General features: G+C 43.2%; 1 protein-coding gene across 5 annotated transcripts in view; it reads left to right on the forward strand.

Annotated features, from left to right (window-relative positions):
* Positions 1–1,002: 1,002 nt before the first annotated feature.
* TEAD4 (TEA domain transcription factor 4) overlaps positions 1,003–22,781 on the forward strand; it is a 55,895-nt gene continuing 34,116 nt past the window's right edge. Inside the window, exons 1-5 of one of the 5 annotated variants that reach the window (XM_064463346.1) lie at positions 1,003–1,087; positions 8,682–8,777; positions 9,251–9,305; positions 9,674–9,881; positions 14,772–15,026. In XM_064463346.1, the coding sequence (XP_064319416.1) occupies positions 15,020–15,026 (7 nt within the window). In that variant the 5' untranslated portion in view covers positions 1,003–1,087; positions 8,682–8,777; positions 9,251–9,305; positions 9,674–9,881; positions 14,772–15,019. Of the gene's footprint in view, positions 1,088–8,681; positions 8,778–9,250; positions 9,306–9,673; positions 9,882–14,771; positions 15,027–16,035; positions 16,079–22,781 lie in introns of those variants that run through there. The other 4 variants (XM_064463329.1, XM_064463352.1, XM_064463337.1 and 1 more) reach the window with 4 other exon arrangements.

The following is a 22,781-nucleotide window of genomic DNA, read 5'->3' on the forward strand; positions in this document are numbered from 1 at the left end:
CGGGGTGGAGGTCACATCCCGAGGTGCCTCCGGAGAGGTGCTGCCCCGAGGAGCCGCGCCGGGGGCGGCTTCCCGGGACGGAATTCCCGGGAGCGGCGCCCCCTCGCCCGGCGCCTGCGGGGCCGCTGCCGAACCCCGGCAGCACCGGAGTCCCGTCCCGGGAGAGCACCCGGCGAGCGGCGGCTCTTCCCCCGGCTGCGGCCAGCCCGTCCCGGCCGCGGGCTCCAACTTCCCCCTTGCCGCCGATTCCTCGCGCTGCCGCCCGCTCCCCCCTCCCGGCCAGGAGTTTCCTTCCTCCGCTCCCCCCGGTGCGGGCGGCCTTCCCCCGCCCCGCCAGCCCCCTCTTCCGGCCATTGCCCGCGCTCCCTCCGCCCTGGCCACACACGGCCCCAGCCGGGCAGCGCCGGCCCCGCTGGGTTTTGTTCCCAACTCCGCCCCGGTCCTTCTCCAGCCCCCCCACGCTCCCCCGGCCAGTCCCCTCCCAGTCCCTGCGTTAGCCGGCAGTCCCCTCCCTCGACCGCGTTCATTTCATACCAACTCTCATTCCTCGCATTCCTCACTTCCTCCTTTCAAACTCCAGGGGAAATAAAAACCCTCCCTTTTCCTCCCAAACTCCTGCCCGGCCGCGGCCGCCGCCGCCGCCACCCCCCTCCCCTCCCTCCCCTACCCGCCGCCGCCCGGGCTCGCCGTCCCGCCGGCCGCTCGGCGCTCCTCAGGTGAGTCTCGGCTTTGTGCCGCTCCCCGCTCCGCTCGCGGCCCCGGCCCGGCTTTGTTCGCGCCGGCCCCGCCGCGGCGGGACCCGTGAAGGGGGAGCCCCGAGGGCAGCCGTGGCTCCCCGGCAACTTTTCTCTTTCTCTCCGCCGTGACGGCGGCGGTGCGGGGCGAGGAGCCGAGCCTCCCGCTCCGCCCGTCCAAAGCCTGCTCCCACGCCTGCGGGCTCGGGGGTGGGGATCGGGCGGGGGTGAGGGGCCGGCGCGCAGTAACAGCCCTCATCTGGTCTTTTGGCAGAAAGTCCTGGAGCAGAAGGAGGATTTGAAGCCGGCCCGTGCTGCCTCTACGGAGCAACAGCCGCTCTTGCCTTGCTCAGGTCGGGACACGCTATTTCACGATCGCTTCCCCGCGGGGTTAAGGGGCGCGGGTGCCTGCAGGAGAGGGGGCGAAAGGGAGGGTTTGGGGCCGGTCATGTGCGACAGAGGAGGCACAGGCGTACAAAGGAAGCGATGGGAACATCCTCCATGGAGGCTCCGGCGGCTTCCCCCGTCGGGAAGGGGCTGCCAGCGCTGGGACTTCCAGAGCTCGGTCGCCTGAAAACTGCTGGCACTTCTAGTGGAAAAAATAGGTTTCGGTACTGTTCGTAGAGATGTTCTTGGAGAGGGTGGAGGGGAGGAGCAGTATTTTTTGTAATAAATTTTAATGTAAATTATGGAAGATGTTTTGGGGGGAAAACAAAACAAAAAATCATAAGCAGACCCATCCGTGGGAAGGTTGTTTTGCCCTAAAAACAGGGCATTTAGCAAAAGATGAGGGAATACAGTTTTCCCAGATCAGTTATTCTGAAGTTAGAGGTGACTTTTAGTGGCATGCCTCTGGAAGGGATTTAAATTAAAAGAAAGAAAGAAACACACACACACACACAAAAAACCCAAACAAAAAGCTTCCCCAAGTAACCTTTTATCTTATGTAGATATGTCCGTTTAAACAATTCCTTGCATGGGATGCTAAAGGTGGGCCTTTTTCTGTAGAAGAGGGAAGGAGGGTAACTCAACGTATTTTAAGGACTTCTGTGAAGTACTTTATGGTGAATGGTCATACATAAGTAAAAAAAAAAACAAACCCAACCACAACTAATCTACTAATTTTTTGTTTGTTGTTGCTGAACCTGAAGTTACACTTGTGTTACTTACTGACCTTAAGAGTTGAGTTCTGTGAATCCTCTACAAATAAACAACACAAAGTATTTTTCAAATGTAGGGGGCCTGGTGGGAGGGAAGAAGACTGGGGGGTTGGGTTTTTTTTCTTGTTTCCTGTTACTCAGAACAGATCGGCTTCCCCTAGACCTGATTGCACTGTCTGTGTGCAAAGTGAAGTGGAGCGTTTGTTCACCTGTGTGTCCATCTGTCTGTGTAGATGTAAGAGGCTTTATTGTTCTTCTACAGAAGTAAATGGGCAGTAGGACAGGGGATAGAGTAACGGGGAGTAGAGAGAGGAACAGAAGAAGGGGGAAAGCAGCCTGGGTATGTAAGAAGTGCTAGGGCTGCATTGAAGCTGCTGCGCTATTAACCTGTGCAGCCTTTTGGTCTTGATAGCTTTTTCTTACAACAGAGGAGAGCCTGTATTGTGCTGTAAAAAAGACAGAGGGGATTCTTTATTAGGGCTGTTTGATGCTGGGATTCTGGTTTTCTCTGGAACTTGGGTTGGCAGAGCGAAGGGCAGGCAGACTGTGGGTGTAATCATGGGGTTTTCCAAAAACCAGGTCCGGATGGCTCCCTCAAACTCGAACGTGCTACGAAGTCTATCATCTCTGAACTGGTGTATCAGCTCATTGTTTGCATCCTCTTGGAGGTGATCTTGGGAGCAGCTAGTGTGCATGAGAATGAGTGTTAGGAATTTCTCCACTGTCTTGGTTCCTTCTACATATTTTTGATTTTTAAAATTAATTTTACCAATGGCTTTGAAGTATTCTGTTATTATTGTTATAAGTGTTTCAATGTTAGTGTATTATGGAACATCTGTGGGAAAATGGTGGGAAAATAGTACTGCCAAGCTCTGAAGAGAAAAAGGGCTCCATGGCACTTAATCTTGCTTGCAGTTTAAAATAAAATCACAGCTGATGTTCGTTTTCTTACTGAGTTATATGCTTCGCAGAACTCAAATACAGTAGGTAGAGTTTTGAGAAGGTTGCTGAAAGGTACAATTTTTAATGGATGCTGCTTGCATCTCTGGAGCAACGTTATACTAATTCACAGCTCTCCTTAGCATTATGTGTCTTTTTCTGGTTTTATCTTTCAGCTCTTGGTTCTATCACAAGGTAACTCAAGGGGTGGGCCCACAAAGACTTGAGGCTGGCACTGCTGTAGACAGAACCTGTCTGCACAGCCTCAAACTGTCCATTTCTGCACTTGTCACACATCTTTCCTTTGTAGCTGGCATGGGTATTGGCACTGCTGTTTATTTACCTGGGTCAGGGGGCTGATCCAGATGAAAAGTAACACTCTCTTAGAAAGTTAGTTTTCAGCCACATATCCGGTTGAGTTAATTGTGTGATCACGTAAATGCTGGTGTGTCTGGAGAAGGCGCGTAATTGACTAGAGCGTGGGCAGTGGGGGAAGAATGGGGATATTTTCTCAGCAACATTGCCATCTTTCCCACCTTTAGTTCATTGGGCCATATCTACAGTGACTCTTGTGATAGTGAAATGATCTTCTGTCTTATCTGGCCACAAGTATATTAAGAAAGTAAAAATTTGGTGGTACCTTTTTTTAAAGAGATATATATGTTTCCTATAGCTCAGATTTGTCCTTTGTTCATTTGATGGTTTGGTGGGTTTTTTGGTTTGTTTTGGTTTTTTTCCCTTCCCCATAAATGCTATGGAATGGATCTTCCCGTAATTTTCTTGGGCAACTTTTCCATTGCCCAATGCATTTTATCATCAGAAAAGTTTTCTTATTCTACTGCAACAGTTTTTGCCATGGTGTGTATTTCTGTGAAATGATTGCTTATTCGCCCCCGCCCGCACACCCCCACGCTCCCCCAGCCCCTGCGTTTGCACCTTCTAAGTTCTTACAAGCTACTGAGACAAAACTTTTAATAGTTTTCAATGTCTACTATTCTAGGCCTAATGATTGTTGTTTATACTGTGCTCTTCGCGTTCTTCAATTTACCTGTGTTCCTTTTGCAGAATGTGATATGATATTCCACGTGTTGGAGGTGATTTATCTCTCTCTGATGCCTGAAGTGATATCTGAGCACAGACATACAAAAGTTACATTGGTCATTTTATAGAAGCATTTGCTTTGCAGGCAACTCTTTGTTCAGCATTCTCACTCTTCTATGTCTTTAGCTCCTGCTTCTGGCAGGGCTTCTTCCTTCATTTATCTCTGTTGTTTTTCCCTGTTGTTTCTTCAGTTTCATTGCATTACTTTTTCCAGGTAGTCTTATTTGCCCACCTTGCTTCTCTTATTTGTTTTTGAGCTGTCTGAATCCTTTTGAGTTGCTTCTATCCACTGGTGTTTGTAATCTTCATTCTGTATCGCCTGCAGATTTCCTTAGATCTTTAATTGCCAAATGTCAAAGAAATCTGGACTGGCAAAGATCCCTGCAGCAACGCAGTAGATGGCCTCTTTACCTCCTGGTTCCGTGGGTATATGTGCTTACACTTAGTTTTGAAGCCATTAGTTAATGTTCTAATATGAGCACTACTATCCAAAGCCAATTTGAAGTAGTTTTTCAGCTATGATTTCCTTGGAGACTAACAAATGCTATTCTAAGGCGTGATGCTATTACATCATGGACTGTATTCTTATCATTCCCAAACTTCATGGCAATTCTATCCTCCTTCAAAGAGCAATCACATCTATCAACATTTACAGTAGCGAATGCTCCTCTCTCTCTCCAACTTCTGCATTATGCCCACCACCATGCTAAATAAATGCCCAACAAGTTCCCCTGTAGGGCCTTGTAAAAAGTCAGGAATTTGCATGCATGGAGCTCGTTACAAGATCTGAGACTAAATGATTAGAAGGAGTTCTTTGGGGTTTGGAGGTGGTGTTTTGATGTCTTTTTTTTTTTCCTTTGGGTTGTTTGGGTGGGTTTTGTTGTTGTTTTTTTGTTGTTGTTGTTGTGCCTGCCCCTTGGGTCCTCCTTGTTCTGGAGATGATGCAGTCACCCCCCTTTGTTTTTAACACCATATGAATTAAAAGTTTTCCTGCTAGGGAGGGGCAGGTTTTCCAGTTCCCGGTGCCACTGGCTGAGTCACTGGCTCTGTTTTTCTGTTCCGTTGTAGGTTTATAATTACCTTGTTCTTACCTTTGTTAGAATATGATTGCCAAAGGCTAGGTGTTTTACTTTGCTGTACTTCTGAGACTTGAGTGCCAGTGACTTTCAGAGCCTGCATACAAGCCTTTGAAGCATCTGCTTTGCTATTGCTAAAGAGAAAATAAATTCGTATAGTCCTCAAAGCGCCTCCCTTCAAACAGTATGGTAACCATTAATGACAGATGTCCAGGCAAAGTCTAATCTCTTGTAACCAGGTCTGCTTTAACTGAAGGAGGAAAAGTCAAGAGAGCACTGAGCGTAGCGCTTATACTGAAATGGAAAGGGAGGATTTGCTGACATGTCTTAAGTTCATCTTACCTGATCATACTTCTCCATAGCACATCCTTGAAATAAAGCGCACTGATACCAGACTAGCAAGATTTAGAGAGGTTCCCTTGGTTTGAAAATCTTGTCAGCTTAGGGAAAAAAAGAGAGAGGTGTACAAGAAGTTTGCATAAGGATATTTTCTCGAAGGATGCTCACTGCTCTTTGATTTATCTTTCTAAAAATAAATAAATAAAATGTTGTTTATTTCCCTGCCCCTGTTTGTTTGTGAAGGATCTATGTGAATGTAAGAAAGTAACTGTGCAGGAGAAACTATGTAAATTGCTGCTTCTCTCCACCCAGTAAGCTAACTGAAAAATAGAGAAGGACCATCTTTTTCCACAGTTTTTGGTCACAGGTTTTATTTGTAAGAACGTGTTTGAAAAACTGGAGTAAAGTCTGTGGTTGTCTGTGTCCCTTTAAGAATCTAGTTTTGCTTGGCTAGCTGCCCTTGTTCTCCTGTAGATTAATCCAGCAGAAGGTATATAACCTGTTGACCTTCCTGGCGAGAAGGGTCTGGAAGGGCAAAGAGATAAATCAGAAGGTTCGTGCTTTCCTGTAATATCTGGGAGCATGTTTAACCTGTGTTTTTTCAGTTTTTGTCATTTCTTTTTTCTCTTATTTTTAATTTTATTTTTTTCTTAATGATTCCCGTTTGAGGGTTGGGGTTGTACTTACAGGTTCTCATGATTTTCATTTGCTTTCTGTGAAATCCCTATATGTTCAGCAGTTTGGAAATGGCAATGTGTTTATGCCACAATTGAGAGGGGAGAGTTCTGAGCTCAAAATTACACTATGCTGAGTTGAAGACAGCTCTACTGTCTCTTGTATCAAACTGGTAGAAGAACTGGAATCCAGCTAAAATGGCTAGTGGCTAGGAAATTTCTGCTAGGAAATTTCACACTCTTTTATGGAAAAACAAATCTGGTGGACTTTCCCCAGTGTAAGCCCTCAAGAAGTGATCATCTTAGCTGTAAGTAGTTCCTGCTGCATGTTCCAGGTGGATCATGTACTCCAAAACTCAGTTGGGGTCATTTCTGAATACCCCAAGAGAGTGCAGCTTGGTTGGTATCCATGAGTAGGGTTCATTCATATGATGCAGATGTTTCATGGTTGTTCTTTACTTAGGCATTAATTTATCAAAAGTATCAAATACCTTTAAGCTCCTGTCTACTACTAAAATCAAGGCACATGCTTAGTTGGTTGACTGAATTGAGGTCCCATTTTATATACCTGTTCTGCTGGTTTGTGGTTTGCTTTTGTCTTGAGGCTTCAGTAAAGGGCTTAGCCCTGGCCAGACAGGCCATTCCCACAACACAGACCACCTGCAAGCACTGAAGATGTGGAAATCTGTGTTCATGGGTTGTGTGGTCAGTGTGCCTGTCTATTCTGTTCTAAGTCTCTTAGCCTAGGTTCAGCTATTTCCCTTCTTGGAGACTGGCTGTAGTTTTGGAGGTAAATGTTTTCTCTGCTTTGGCTGAAATTTGCAAACATCTGTCTCCTGTCTAAGTTCACGTGAAATTCTGCCATTAGTGTCATGGGAAGCTAAGTATGTCACAGTTGTGAGGGTTTTTTTGGGACATCTACCCTTAAGTTGTAGACAAGAGGTTGAGAGATGTCATGAATGGGAGGCAAGATTAGGAAATAAGAATTCCGTTTGGGTATTATAAAGTGGACATTATGAGTGCCTCAATTTCATGTGACTTGTCAGGAATGACTCAAAAGGTGCCCCATTCCAGTGTTACACATGAGCCCCTGTGAAGCTATACCACTTGCGATTGCAAATCACTTTTAAATTTCACCTTTTCTTGTCTTGAAATTCTTGTCTGGATTTTGCCCTCAGTCTGATTTTGTCATTGGGTGGTTCAGTTAGGTCTTTGTGCTATAGTTTTTCCATAGGTAAAATGGGGGCTTTTGAGTCTGATGGTGAGATTTTCAGGACAACGGACTTTGAGTGGGTTTAGGAGCAAAGCTTTTTTAGGCTGCTATTAAGGTTCCTTATCGTTTAATAATTAAGTAAATAATACTCTTTGGGAAAATGCTAGCATGATTTATTTCTGTCTCTAGCTTGGTTTGGTAAAAGCCAAGCAATTTTTATTGGTGAATGTCTACACTCGTCTATATTTGAAGGGACAGTTGTGATTTAAACGTGTTAGCACTACTGGTGATTCTTTAATAGAAAAGGGACATGATTGTTGGACTTACTCCTGTTTCATTGCTTTCTAATCAGCTCCATGCTTGTCGGGAGAATGACTCTTGGTGACCACTGCTGCTAGCATGAGGGTGGCCAACCATTCTCACCCTGCCACAACCTTCCTCTGTTTGGAAAGCTGTGAAACACATGCCCCATGTCTTGGAAAGTCAGGGAGAATGGGAGCCCTGGAACAGTTCCCGCATGGGCGATAACGGTGACTTCCCAGGAATTGCACTGTTCTTTTGAGGGCTGGGGCCAGCCCGGTGTGTGGCTCAATCCCAGGGCAACCTGGCAGTGTCAATCTCTTCTGCCCTTGCTGGCTCATTTTTCTCTCCCAGCTGAGGTGTAAGTCATGCAGTAGTCATTTTGTCAGTCCAAGGCTGGTGGCCTTGTGATGTAGCCTGTATGTGGGAGCTGTGCCTGTGGCTCAGGATCAATCCCCAAGTTGGCCACCCATAGACTAGTGAAAGCAGAATGAGCTTCCACTGGTTTTGCTGTTGTTGGGTTGTGTATTTTTTTTTTCTCCCCTCCTTAGGGCAGCAAGGCTCTCTGTTCTATTTCCTTTATCACTGGTGTAACTGATTGGATGGTGTGCAAGGCCACACACAGCCTTATCTCATCACATCCTGTTTGACTACATTATCCAGGTCTGCAGTGGTAGAAGCTCTTCTCTCTCCTTGTTTTGATTTATATCACTGTGCTGGACACTACATCCTCTCTGTTTCAGCCAGAGCTCAGCTACTGCAATAATTTGAGTGTTGTTTTTCTTTGCTCAGGAAGTCAGGTGCCCTTTGACAAGCAACTGCTGCAGGCAGTTTCAGTGTAGCAAGAAAACCAAGGTTGATTTTGTGCTAGGCAGTGTGATAAGCATTCAGCGGAGCCCAAGCTTATGTTGGATATGATCTGAGGCTAGTAGTGCTTGTTCCTTTGTAAATCAGTCTTACTGAGTGGTGAGGCAAAGACAAAAATCCCACAATGCAGCCTATAGATGTAATAATTATAGTACCTTGCACAGTACATAGAGGGAAATCTCAGTTCTCTTTTCTTCCTTGACTGGCACTGCTGCCTGCTAAGAGCTTCTGCTTCACCTGCAGCAAGTAACACTTACCGTAACTGATTTTATTCACAGGATTAGGTAGCGTTACTCTGGTGTCCTGGGTGGATACGGACGTTCACATGGAATAGCCATCATTTCTCAGGGAATGCAGGATGCCCAGGGCAAAAGGTGAGATTTAGCCAGTCTCATCACTTGGCTAAACTGTTAATGGAGTGCTTGAGCAGAGCCCCCTCAAAAGGCTCAGTGACCCATACCCACCCATCTGCACTGTTGCTGGATCTTCCGCTGAAACTGAGTGGCCCTGGCTCCAGGCTGATTTAATGACTGGAGTGCAGCTCCTGAGGAGCCTGAGCAACTGTTCACTAGCTGGTGCTGCAAAGGTGCTGTTACCTTCCTAGATATAGTTCAGTGCTAGTTGGTCTTGCTACAGTTGCATCTTTATTTTACACTGTAGAGACCCTGTAAACTTATTCATGGTTTCTGTCCTATTTTGCCTGCAAGGTTTAATAGACCTTAGTTACTGTTGGATAGCTGCTTTCCCACCTTTTTGTGCTCTAGTACATGTTTTTTTTCCTGCAGTCCCTGAGTTGCACCCCCTTGGAGCTACTCATCTACTGATTGCACTCATTCTTCTCTTTCAGAGGGACTGAACTATTATTGTAGTCTCCCGTAGAATTTCCTAGCCTTCTTCCTCTGGTAAGTTTGAATGCTATCTTCCATAGTACCTTGCACAATAGATGTTGTAGTATTCCAAACTGTTGCTTTCCTAAACCCAATCTCCTTCTATGACTGCATTTTGTAAGCTCATTTGTTAGTGTGTTCTGGATGGAAGTAACTGACTGGTTGTTGCTGTTTCCAGGTTTTCTTACTGTTACAATCTACTCCAAAGTTATTGTTTGAGCAGCAGAACATCTTCTCTTCTGGCTGAACTAATTCTTTTTTGAAATTCTCTGACTGCTGATCAGATATGAAAATGTTGTGTTTCAGATCTTCTATAGTAGCAGTATTTGGCTCATGTTAGCAAGGTAGTGAATACCGGAATTTTTTGTTTTTATTTGCATTAGAATGACATCAAGGAATACCTGTAATGGGAAGCAGTCTCTGCCCCCACAGCTTGCAGTTCCATTAAATGAGGCCAAGGATGAAGGGACGTCCTTGGTAAAATGAAGTGACTTGCTCAGAAGCAGGAGTGAAACTGCACTGTCAGACTCCGCACAGCTGTGCTGGCAAGTGTTCCTGCCTGGGAGGAGTGAGTGAATAGGGACATCTCTGGTTAGTGTATTGTGATTGATACCAATTGGGGGTGTTCATGGAGTGGGGCGAGTCTTTTGGACAGAGCAGCTCTAAGAAAACTGAACAACTGGAGACAGCTGGCAGCAATTTTTCAGATCCTCAGGAAAGTATGATTTTGTGTTGAGCAGCTGCCACAAACACTTAAGAGGGAGCTGTTACCAACAGTAATGACTGTGGGACTGATATTAGAAAGCAGATGTGTCAGACTACAGAGTCTGTTTAAAGATGTGCTCTCTGTCAATGAGACCTCACCGAAGGGCTCTTGGCAGCTGTCTAGCCCTGCAGGATCTCTGAATCTCAGTGAGACACCATGTGTGAAAGGAAAGAGAGTTAGTGTTGAAATTACCAGCACCAGAACAATTAAACCAAAGCTGCTGGAGCTGAAAGATTTTTGTGCTTTCTCCATGGTTTTGCTTTCCTCTGACCCAAAAGCCTGCCTTTGTGAGTGACTCATTAAGAGATGGGCCATGGCAGAAAGAAGAACAGGGACCAAGAGTGAATAAGAAACAATGTTTGAACAGAGGGAAACATAAGGAAGTAGAGATACTGTGGTGAAGAGGTGGAGGTGCTGTGATGGGCTTGTGGCTTTGGTCCTGGGAGAGAATCCATTAGAAGACCCCACAAAGAAAGGTAGTTAATTGCCTCTCAGTAAAATAAGAGTGGGATCAGAATAGGAACAACTGTAAGGTACAATACCAGAAATATGAGGGCCAAGAAGAGGAGTGTAAGCTCAGACTGAGAGAATCTGAAGAGAACAATCAAGCCTAGGACCTCTGGAAAAACTAATTGCTGCAAGAATGGGACTATGTCCTCCAATTACTGATCCTAAGAACTGTGATTGGTGAGGGGATTCAGACTGGGGTGGGGAGGATTGTCTGAGCATGTCTGGGAACTGGGATGTCTGTTTAGTGATTTCAGAATCAAATTCCCTACACATCAGAAGACAGCTTTGAACTTTTTTTTTAAAAAAAGATAGTTTGCAAGTACTAAAATATTTAGTGACACTAAAACACTCAGTAATACAAATTTCCATTAAAGTTACCAAGCTGTATGTATGTAGTTACTATTGATTAAATACAGGAAAACAGAAGCAAACTGAAAGCTAGATGCTGGAACATTTGTATTTTGTTAAAGTAGTTACTAATTAATATTATTCAAACCTTTCTTATAAATAACACACTCAACATTAGCATGCTTCTGAAAAATGCTCTATTTTTGACCAGATTGCTCTTTCAATGGGAAGTGATTCCACTGGCCGTTTTTCAACTTGCCATACTAATAAAGCCATTTACCATAGAGTTTAGCCCCCAGCTTCTCTACAGTTTGTTTTGCTTGGTTTAATAAATGGCAACTTTGGCAATCCGTGAGTTCAGAGTTTAGATTAACAGTGCCAGAAATGGAAGGCCTGAAGTGTTTGGCCAAAGAGACCCACAGACAGATAGCACCTGACCAGGACTCCCCCCTGTATTGGTGTTGCCTCTGAGCACAGAGTATTGCCTGGGATTGCACATGTAGCTTACTATTTAAGCAACATTATTTAAGAAAACTTTGCAGGCCCTTTAAGCTAAAGACATAGACTTATAAGGATTTTCATAGCCATTTCAGTCAATGGAATTTCTTTGGAAGTTATCAAAAAGAAGGCCAATTTGTGTTAGTGACTGGGTGCTTATTGAGGTTTCAGCTGGAGGCAGCTAAATGACCTTGATTTTATAGTCAGTACCATTCCACTTTTCTCACCATCCATCGGGAATAGCTTTAATGTGAAGAAGGGGAAAGCATAATCAGGCCCCAAGGTGTAAAAAAGTTGGGATTAGCCATGACAGCACATTTCAGTGCCTGCTGACCTAGCTGTAGCTTGGGATAGGACTAACATTGCTGGTCAAGGCACAAAAAGTAAGAAGCATTAAAAAAAAAAAAGGTATCTAGTCATTTCAAGATTTGTATAATTTCTTCTCTCATTGCTCTTATGTTCCACATTTCCCTTGATTTATACCCATGTGAGATAACACTCACATTCTGTCGCTTGCTTTATGGGCTTTACTGAATATGCAAGTGACATCTGCAGAAGCTGGTGCAACTTTTCTTTCGTGTTTGGAGAAGAGAGTCTTGGGAGTTGACACTGAGCTAATACAGCATGTTTTCTCCTCCACTTATTCTGAGGCTTGGATCTGAAAAGACCCAGAGTTTCCTTTGTCACCAAAGGCACTTGGCACAGATATGAAGCCTTGTAAAACATGAAACGATCAGGCAACAACTCCTAGGGTTTGGATGGGGGTGGGGGAAGGGGGAAGTTAAGCTTCAAATATAGTTGCTTAGTTTCCAACATGAGTGTGCCATGCTGAAATCATCTGCTAGTTATTCATTCATGTCTGCATGAATATTAGGGAGATGAAAACTGGATGCAAAGTAGGTGCTTTTAATGGTTATGATGGCCATATATTCTCTAGGAGATGACTTTGTCTACTTGTATGCCTTGCTAAGGGATTGGGCTTTAGAGCAAAGGTGTTACTTCCAGTGACCATGGTTTTGGGAGTCACAGAGTTGAGCAGTTAGAGTTTGATTTCACTCAGTGTGGAGCCTGCTGACTGTTATGAGACTTGCAGCTCTAAATGGAGGTGGTACTATGAATACACTTGTTGTCACACCTTAGGCTTCTTTTGGAACCCCTCTGCTTCTCAGTCTGTCAGCCTAAGTTAAAACCAGTCTGTGCTTTGTGGTTGTGGAGATTTTATTGTGCATTAAATATGGAGGGTCTTGACAGCCTGCAGGGACTAGGGGTGGTTGGGGAAATATCCAAAGAACAACAGCTGGAACAGACAGTTTCTGTTTCTTTGTCAGAGTCCCCCTGTGGAAAGCTTACTCCTCTACACTGATATCCCAGCAGGACAATCTCTTGAATACCCATGTAATTTTTTTATTGAGCATCTGCCAGTGAAAGGCATGTATTGGTGTTAGATACTTGGTGAGGGAAGCAACTGTTACTGTTCATTTCAGGATTTCTTAAAGTCACATTGCCTGCTTTGGTGCCATTCAATGTGTTTGGGATGTCTGTTGCAGTGGTAAAGGCCAAGTGTGAGTTCCCCTTTCTGTCCCCTTTACCATGTTCATTAGTGCTCTGAAAGCATATAGTATGGGTCAAGAGAATTCAAATAATCTAATGTAGGAAATTGCTGAAATGGATGGATGGACAGTGGCAGGCCATTCCAGTGGTTCAAGTGTTCCAAACATTCTCAGAGGAAATAAGTTATATACTGGGTTTTCTAAATGTCCATGTGAACCACTTGTTAAAACGCTGCACTGTCATTTAAGAAGTATACTTTGCCTAGAAATTATTTAAATACCCGGTATTATGTCCTTTGTTTCCTGAGTTTTTGGTGGGTTATAGAGATGTAAAATACATATCTACTGCTGTCTAAAGCCATTAAGGAGCAGCGAAACCTTCTGTTGTCAACTCTTTTTAGAACTTCAGAAACTTTAGGAACTCCAAGTTTCTGGAGCCATGAGCCCTGAATTTTTGAACTTCTGAAGTTGAGTGAATGGACCTGCTTTACCAACTAGGGCATGGCATAACTGTACAAATTTTGTTCTAGCTAGTTTTTGACATAGACCATGCTCAAATTTCTCCTCTGTTCTCCTTTGTTACCACTGTGATATTTCTGAGCTGGTCTGACTTGGCATGTCAGAGGTCTCTCCTTACTCTCTTGTTCAGTACAGGTTCTGATTTTCTTGCTACCCAGCTCAATGTGGTGATACGTACGGAAGTTTTGAACTCTCATTTTGACTGGGTTCTCAAATGCTGGCGTGTAAACATTCTTTGTAGCTCACATAACAACTATTAAAAAGGTAAATGAACAGTTTCGGGATTAAGGCAGGGGAATGATCTGTGTCTCTAGAAGCCATTTGTCTTATATATGGTTGATTGGAAGTGGCTGTATGGTCTGAATTTTCTTTCTGAATGAGTGTTTTAGCAGCTCTGCTCAATGACTTCAGCCTCCACTGTAGGCATTTATAAGTAGACTATAATTTATTGTAGTTTTCAAGAGCTAGCAGCTGCTGCCTTGGGGTCAGTGAGAAACCAGTTTCTGTTCCTGTCGAGTGACAAATCTAATAGCCTAAGACTAGTAAAGGATGAGGTGGCAGAGACACAGAGAACTGAAGGAATTTGCCCAAGGTCATTTTGAATATGAGCAGTAGAAACGGGCTAAGCACCTAGTATTCTTGATCTGCAACATAGTGCCTTTACCCTTTTACTCATGGTGCCTTCTGCTCCTGCCAGAATATAGTCCTGAGATTTGGGAGACATTGAATTAAACTGTCTGGCTCTGGGAATTGCTTTTTAGAAGTGCATCTGATACTTCAGAAGAAGAAATGTCAGTATTAAGAACGACACCGACTACTAACTCTGAACCAGTGAAACAGTATCTAAGAAAATTTCAACGCCAGTGCTCAGTGATGACTAGATAATTCATCACTGCTTTATTTTGTAGTCTTTCCCACAGACTAAGTCCCTGTATGTGTGCTTCAGAAGGTTAAATAACAGTTACACAGATAATGACAGCAGAGGGAGAAGGAAATTAGGCGACAAAAGACACAGGCAAGAAGACATAGTGTCTGAGGAGGAATTGGAAAGTGTTAGAGAGTTAATGAGATACGGGAGCAGGCTGTTGTATCAGAAGGATTTGTAGAAAAGGTTTTAATCTCAACATTAATAGAAACCAAGCATGCGGTTGAGTTACCATTTAAGGTAAACTTGAAGTGAAAACCCTTCTCACTGAGGTTTTTAAAATTCTTTTTTTTACTTTAATATCTCATCATTTTCCTAGAGAGAAGGATTTCTAACTGACAGATGGGATGTGTTTGTCATCACAGGTTCTGAGTCTGCTTCTCCGTGTGGCACCTTGGAGTTTCTAGCTGGCACCATTACCTCCAACGAGTGGAGTTCTCCCACCTCCCCTGAGGGGAGCAACGACTCAGGGGGCAGCGAGGCCTTGGACAAACCCATTGACAATGACGCTGAGGGTGTGTGGAGTCCGGACATTGAGCAGAGCTTCCAGGAAGCGCTAGCCATCTACCCACCATGTGGACGGCGGAAGATTATCTTGTCAGACGAAGGCAAGATGTACGGTAAGGAGGAAAAAAGGGCACATCACAACACTCCAGGCAGCCTGCCCCATGCAGGCCACTTGCCTTGTACCAAATGATGTTTTGAATGAAGTCTGCTCTCAGGCAATCCCAAGTTGATGCAGTTGGTCACTTCAAGTTGTATTTAGGAAAATCCGTCAAGATTTTAACATTCCATGCACAGAGATCAGAAAGAATTATAGATGTCTTTTTCAGGGCAGTATCAATAAGGTAGATCCCAGAGCTGGGCATGCTACTGAACTAATCTTTGAACAGATATCATATAACTGGCTTTGTGGTGTGACTAAGTCTATCTGTTTTGGTATCTTTTGCTGCTGTCTCCAACATTCTTGTTATCCTAACAGGTAAAGGTTTGTGTCTCTCATGCTAAAGGGCAGAAGTTCAGCCCCTGAACCCCCAAATGGCTCTGCTGGTGGTGTGCAAACACCTACAGTTTGTTAAGTAGCTACACTTTTGACTTCTTAAGAAGGGCAGAAAACAGACCTCTCTGGCTGCTCCCTTTCATTGTAGTTTGCCTTCTTATAGCCCTTACATGTCTTTCACCAGTGGGTGGTTCTCAGCTAGCTAGCTAGATACCCAGCCCTGAATGCAGAGAAGCGTTGACTTGCAGCTGCAGCAGAAGTCAACATTTAGGCGACAGACATGATTTTGAATTAGATTTTTTAGCTATTCCACCGTCAAGATTTCTCTCTTGATTTTGTCCACAAAAAAGCTGGTCTGGGCTGGTTTCTGTAGCTCAGCATTGGAAGAAGCCACCTCGTACTTCAAACACTAAAAAGCAAAACAAAACCCAAGAATGCACAATATTTGGTTAAAAGTCCCAAGGTATTAAAACTGTTTCTCCAAGCACTAGGAAGGATCTTATGGAAGGCAGACCTCTTCCTACCCAGTCAGTGCTTGCTTTTTTTCCTAAAGGAAAATATTTGAATCTGTGGAGAATCAAGTAATTGGAATCTGTGTGTCTTTGCAGGCCCCATCATTGGAACACCATGCCCTGAAGCTTCATATGGAGCACTTCACAAGTCATTCTGCAGGTTTCTGTCCACCCATTGGGCCATTGTTCCCTGAGCTAGGGAATGGATTGCTCTCACTATGGGGCATGGGTGGGGTCTTCTTTACCCAGCCATATCTACAATGGATGGTTTTACTGGATTCATACATCATTGTATCTGTACAGAGCAATATAAGTGGAGTAAGGCTGATCACCCTGAGGCTCAGCAGTTGTCAGTATTCTGATGTAGACATCAATTCCTGCTCTATGCTGGCACAAACATTCTTGTGTTTGTGCTATGGAACCAACCAGGGAACAGATTCAGCTTAAAACTAACATAGCCAGAAAGGGGAAAAAAGTGAACTTTAATTTGGATATGCCCCCTGATTTGTTGCACTGCACATCTGCTGGTGCTGGTACTTACAGTAGGGATGATGAGAGTGGGAATGAGCGGCCACGGCTGAGGTGAGGGTAGGACTGCTTCTTCCAGAAGCAATGCTTGCTTGAAATATTATTCAAACTAAAATCTTAATTGAAAATCCACCTCATGGTTATTAAGCGTGGATTAGTGACATGCTTCTTGCTGTTGTAAGTCTGCACTAGTTCTCATGACAGGTGACTTTTAAAATTACTGGTGGAAAAATTACATTTATGTTTTAAGATTGTCTTAATTTACTAATCATTCTGCATAGTCCCCAAAATACTCTGGCTTTGGAGTGGATGTGTCAGAGCAGAGAATGAAAAGGACCAGTAAAGTGAGAGCAAAAGTAAAATGAAGTAAAAATTACTACAGAAACCACTGAGAGTTAGCTGGGGCATGACCTAGCATAGACTTGTTGTTTAGTGAAAAGTCTCTGGTTAACTACACTGGTGAGCTGCAGAAGGGAAATGACCTGCTTGCAGGGTGAAAAGTTTAGGCTAGGCTCTGGGTGAAGGAATGAACGAACAGCTTTTCTGCAAGGCTTCTCCCACTACTCCAAAGTGTCCCTGTTTGCCTTTGGTGCACCTGTTCCCAGCATGGATGGTTGGTTCAATGTGCTCCTGACAGAACCTGAGACACTGATTTATGTCCTCTTTTGCTTACTAGTCTCCAGGATCCATGCCAAGGAAGCAGGGCCCAGCCTGGGATCTACAGAAAGATATGACCAGGCAGGGAGAATAAATATAGTCCCTGATTTCATCTTCACCACTTATGAGCCAGCTCATGCAACAGGACAAGCTCTATGTGGAGCTTGCCCTGCCTCCAAGGGACAGTCGTTTAGCTGTCCCATGACCGACTTGCACAGAACTCATTGAACTAAGGGTTGAGGTGTTACAGAGAACTGTATATGTCCCTTCCCCTGACAAAAGGGGAACCATTTCACTGTTTCCCACTGAGAGGTGGCTCGTGGTACTACTCTTTTGGGCATAATGTTCCAGGTCCCAGGATCTCTTCTATGTGCAATTTACATACTTCTCATCTGTTGTGAGGCAACCTGTTATCAGTTTAAGTTAGTAGCTTTTACCAGCAAACATATTGAACAAGCCGAAGTGCACCAAGCCAATGTGAAGAACTTGCACTGTTTTGTTTGAATACATATAAAATTGCACAGAAAGGTATGTTTCAGCCTATACACAGGCCTCCTGCTTATGTTCCCTAGCCTTTTCCGAGTTGGCTTGCTGCTTACAGCTCTTTAGATGACACTCTACTGATTGCTGAGTGGACATGATTCCTACTTCACCTGGAAGTCAGCCAAACTCTTCTCTGCACATTGACAATCTGTGTCTTGATGTCTTTGCTGCCTTCTTTCCTTTCATTATCTTTTTCCCTCCTAGACATATTCTATTACTGGAGGCAGCATCCTGAATAAGCTCATACCACAGCACTGCTCTGGGTACAAGCCCTCCTGCAGCCTCTGCTTACCACCTGCTTAAGGCACAAAAAGCTGTCTTGTCTGATAAGGGATGCTATCTGTTTTCCTAATCATTGTGTTGAGATTAGAAGCAGCAAGTCCAAGGCACCATTAACTTACTGATCTGTTGTCTTCTGGCACCACTAAGGTCTTGCAGGATAATTTTTCTAAGTGTTGCCTGCTAGAATACTATGGGGGCACCGTATTACAAATCTGGCTCTTACATTTTCCAGCTACATTTTTCCATGGGAGAAATAATATCTGTAGCATTTGTACTTAATAAGCAATTACAGTATTCTGTGTTAGAGTCGCTTTCTAGACAAAGGGAGGGGGAAAAGCTTAGTACCTTTGTGTGATTTGCATGGAGATGCTAAATAGAGCAGGTCTCCCAACACTATAGTAACTAGCAAAGTGATATTTATTTTGACAAAACACTGCTGGGACCTTGATTTACAAGTGAGGAAGTAAGAGCTTGGAAGAACTGAGCTACTGCCTTAGCTGTCCCATGTTCCCTTCCACTGCACAAACATCTGGTTTGGAACACTTTTTTGGAAGAGGAGCTAGAATTGGCATCTGTTAGATTACTGTTCTGTAGGAGACAGTAGTTTAGCAGCTGGTTTACAAACAGCTCTGCCATTTCTGTGCTGAGCAAGGTGGGGCAGACAGCTGGGGGCAGTCATCTATCTCTCAGGCTGGTGCCATCTGTTTGAGTCAAAGCCCTGGTATGGCTGATAGGAAATACTTGAAGATGTCCACAGCTCCGAGGCTGAATGATAGAAGGATAGTTAACCATGTTGACTAGTTAAAACCTGGAGCAGGCAATGAACTGCAAAGACTTGAGATTGCGCGTGAATTAAGCTGGCATAAAAGGTCAGTCTGATGCTGAAAACTACCATGTCACAGGTGGTCCCTCCCACCCCTGTTCTGAAGTGACTAGGTAAATTTGCAGGATATTGGCTTCATCTCAAAGGGATATGTTATCAGTTAATGTTTTCCCTGACCTCAAAAAGTCACTAAAAGTAAAACTGAAAAGCAAATGAATAAACCCAAAGAAGCACAAAACATACACTACCTGTTCCTGGTTCATAAATACTACTTTTCCTTATCAGTCTTCAGATGCTTTCTTTTATATCTAGTTTAGCATCTCACCTGATGATGTTTCAGCCAAAACAACTGGAACATGCTGAGAATGTGCACAGTTGACATTGAACTGACTGGCCCAGGTAATTGCAAAATTTGTATTTCAGCTGTGATATTTCTCAGAGATGTACTTCTGTAGTTCCTGTTCTTTCCATTATTGTGACCTAGTGAACCATAGACCAGCCCTTTATCCCACAGTTTTGGTAACAAAATTGAATCTTCCATTTTAAACACCAGAAGACAGACAAAACTTAGATTTGTGGACAGTTGGTCAGGATGCAGACTTCTTGCTCCTTCGTTTCCTGGTGGTAGGTGTGATGTTTTTGGAGTTGCTCAATAACAAGGTTTTGTTTCACTGAGTCAGCTTCGCTTCTGTGTAGTTTTAGTTCTTTGTTGTTGACTAAATGAAGCCAGATTTCTGGAGACCTTTGCAACAGGTTAAACTTTTGGAGTTTGTCAAGTTTTTCCTTCCATCTCCTTTGTAAGCTGAGTTTAGGGTTCTTCATGTTAAACTGTATGTCAGTTTAACTGGTGTTTTCTCTGTGCAAACATAAAAAGAAATATTTTTCCATGAGTTCCAAGCATTTCCTGAATATTGAGAAATTTACCACTTTTGAAATGCCAACCAACCAGGAAATGGTCTTTCTGTCAATAGTACTGGCTGTGGCATCTTTTCTTAACATACTTAGTATTGAACAGAAAATACGTTAACATGTAATACACAACAAAACTGCTATCAAAATTATTGTGACTAGTTTTTGCGGGGTTTTCTTCTGTTGTTTCAACAAAGGGCACATACTTTTTCTGGCCCCTTTTGATTTTTAGCAGCTCTGTAGTCCCATTTTTATCTGTCAGTCTCAAAACCAAGGGTATTATGTAGGATGTTTTTCTCACTGTATATGTCTGCAGCCACAGAGCTTTCATCATGTTCAAGTAACTTCATTACATTACCCTCTTGGCTCTTCCTCTGACTTTTTAATTTCTAAATTTCAAATATTTACGAGTTCTCCAGTATAGAGTTGATCTGTAGTGGTATATTGTTAGCAAAGCACTTGTTCTGATTTTTTTTTTTCATTTTAAGTAACACAGACAGTTTGATTTCTAGTTTAGTAAGCCAGCTTTAAGCTTTATAGCTACATTGACTGATCTGCCTTGTACCTGAGACAGTCTTCCAATTTCATTTGTCAGCCTTTTCTCTTGTTGCAAGTCATTGGTTTGCTTTTGCTGTGCTTCTGGATAACTTTTATACATTTCCAGTTGTTCTCTGAAGTTTAATAAAAAAGCCTTAGGTTTTTTTACATTTTTAAAAACACCGTATACTTTCACAATTGGATCCAAATATTTCTAATCGCTAATCTGCTCTTAAATATACAAAATGTTCATTTACATTTAAAAATTCAGATTAAATTCAAAACCTGGGGAAAAAAATCAGACGTGGAAAATGTTTTAAGGAAACAATAAAATAAACTCAAGCCAGTGGACATTGTTAATTTTCAATCACACATAAAACTGTCTTCTGGACAAGTTTTTGCAAACACATTACCAGAAGGATCTCAAAAACATGGAGTGACTTCCGAGAAGAGCAATAAGCATACCAGACTTAACATTGAGTTCTAGGAGTTGAAGGGACTGATTTAGGAGGAAAGATTAAAGTAGCTAAATATACATAGCTTGGCTAAGCAATGACTGAAAGGTGGAGGGTGGGGGGGACACATAATAACAGGCTAAAAATATTTGAAGGGTGTTAACATTTAGGAGGGAGAGGGATTTTATATGGAACATGTGAGCATGACTAGGATTAATGGGAGAGAAAGAAGGAATATAGGATGGATATCAGCAGAAGCTTCATGACAGCAAGGTCCTCAGTGCTGAGAGATCGCTCTTCTGTCAAGAGTTATAATGGAAATGCTGTTGGGGACTTTTAAAATTGTATCAGACAAAACTATAAGGAATGTATTTGAAAACTAGTCCCAAGGAATGCTGTGTGTGCGTGTCTATAAATGAGAGGTGGATTCTAGATTAGACATACTATGATTTTCCACATGAAATGGAGAACAGTGTGTATTAGATGGTGACCAAATATTGCTTTACACTGTGAATATCTGCAGGTTTTTTCAAAATTGTTAGTATTATGATTTATACTATATGTGTTTTTTATGACATGAATTAGTTTATTAGACTGATGGACACAGAGACCTTTTCTCAGGTCTGAAACAGGAAGAGCAAACTTCAAGATAAATACAAGGAGTGCTTTCTTAGAATTTGTCTTAATTCTGTTGATTAGTCAGACATTGGGTAGAGAAGGGTGATAGCATTTCTCAAGCAAGGGGCTGCACATACATAGAGGGACCTGATAAGTGATATGGAGATTGCATGGAGACCTGATATAGGAAAAAAAGGAGCTTTCTTTTCTACAGTGCAAGTAAGCAAAAGCTGTCACATGAATTCCCTTTTAAAGTATCTTTAAAAGGCATGCCTTCTTGCTGGAGGGCATGATGAAATATAACTTAACTTTATTAAAGTATCCCTATACATCTGTTAAGCAAAACCAGTACAAGACAATATAACCTTTCTGGGTTCTAGTGCCTTAAGGGGTGAAGGAAAGCTGCTTGATCACAAAAAGGCAATGTTACAGCTAAAAGAAGAGGCAGTATTCTCATTCATGTAGGATCCAGATAATGAGCACATAAGAACTAGGACTGTCTATTGGTTTAAACAGTTGCTCATTAGTTAATCCATAACAAGCCCTGTATTGTCTGTGTATGCTGAAGATCTGGGCAGCAAAACTGGGAAGGCTGTGTGCAGTTTGTGCCCAAACAGATGGTCTTGTAAGTGTGTTGGTCACTGGCAGAGCTGACTTAAACCTCTGGGGCCTGGGTACACCTGCTGCTGAAGGGTGCACAGCCAGCAGCTGTTCCTCATTGCTGTCACCTTGAACTTGTGACCCATCTTCTGGGTGCTCCTTCAGATTCTCTGAGGCTCACTGCATGTGCATGTACAGGCATGGTCTTGCTCTGTTTCTAGCTTTTTGAAGCAGTGTCTTGAAATTACACTGTTTTCATTGAAACTTTTTCATGTAAAATGTCTTTACAATCACTCTTCTTTCCTCTTGAGTGTGATTTGTACAGTAATTGCAAACCCCTTTTCAGGAGCTTAGATTGGAGTCTCTGGACTGGAGTGCTAGGAGTCTAAGCAGTGCTTGAGGAGGTAACCCAATAGGAATGACCCAAGTTGTTGACTGGAAATGCTGTAGACATAGGCCTATTTCTAAGCGTGACAGTATTACAGGGAAACACACGTGCATGTGTGGTATTTAGCACAATGTTGCCTTCAGCCTTGATTGGGCATTAGGAGCATTCCTGCATATGAACACTGCATCATCATTTTTAGTTGTAGAATCATAGAAAATGGTGCTGGGAGGGACCTTCAAAGGTCATCTCATCTGTTCCTGTGCCTAGAGGCAAAGCCAGTTCTACTTAAGCTGTTCACGTCTAGTTTGATCCTTTATGACTAAGATTGGAGAAAAGTGATTTGACAATTCTAGATACAGCAGCTTTCATCTAGTAGATAGTTGAAGCACCTAGGTAGTTGCAAATTTCCTTCTGGATCCATACGCATTTTTAGGTATCCCTGCAGCTATTTTTTTTTTTTTTTTTGCTATCCTCTTGTTCCTGTTTTACTGTCACCGCCTGAATCGTAGTTGCCCAGCTATCT

Source organism: Phalacrocorax carbo, chromosome 1 (assembly GCF_963921805.1).
Source record: "Phalacrocorax carbo chromosome 1, bPhaCar2.1, whole genome shotgun sequence".
NCBI lineage: Eukaryota > Metazoa > Chordata > Aves > Suliformes > Phalacrocoracidae > Phalacrocorax > Phalacrocorax carbo.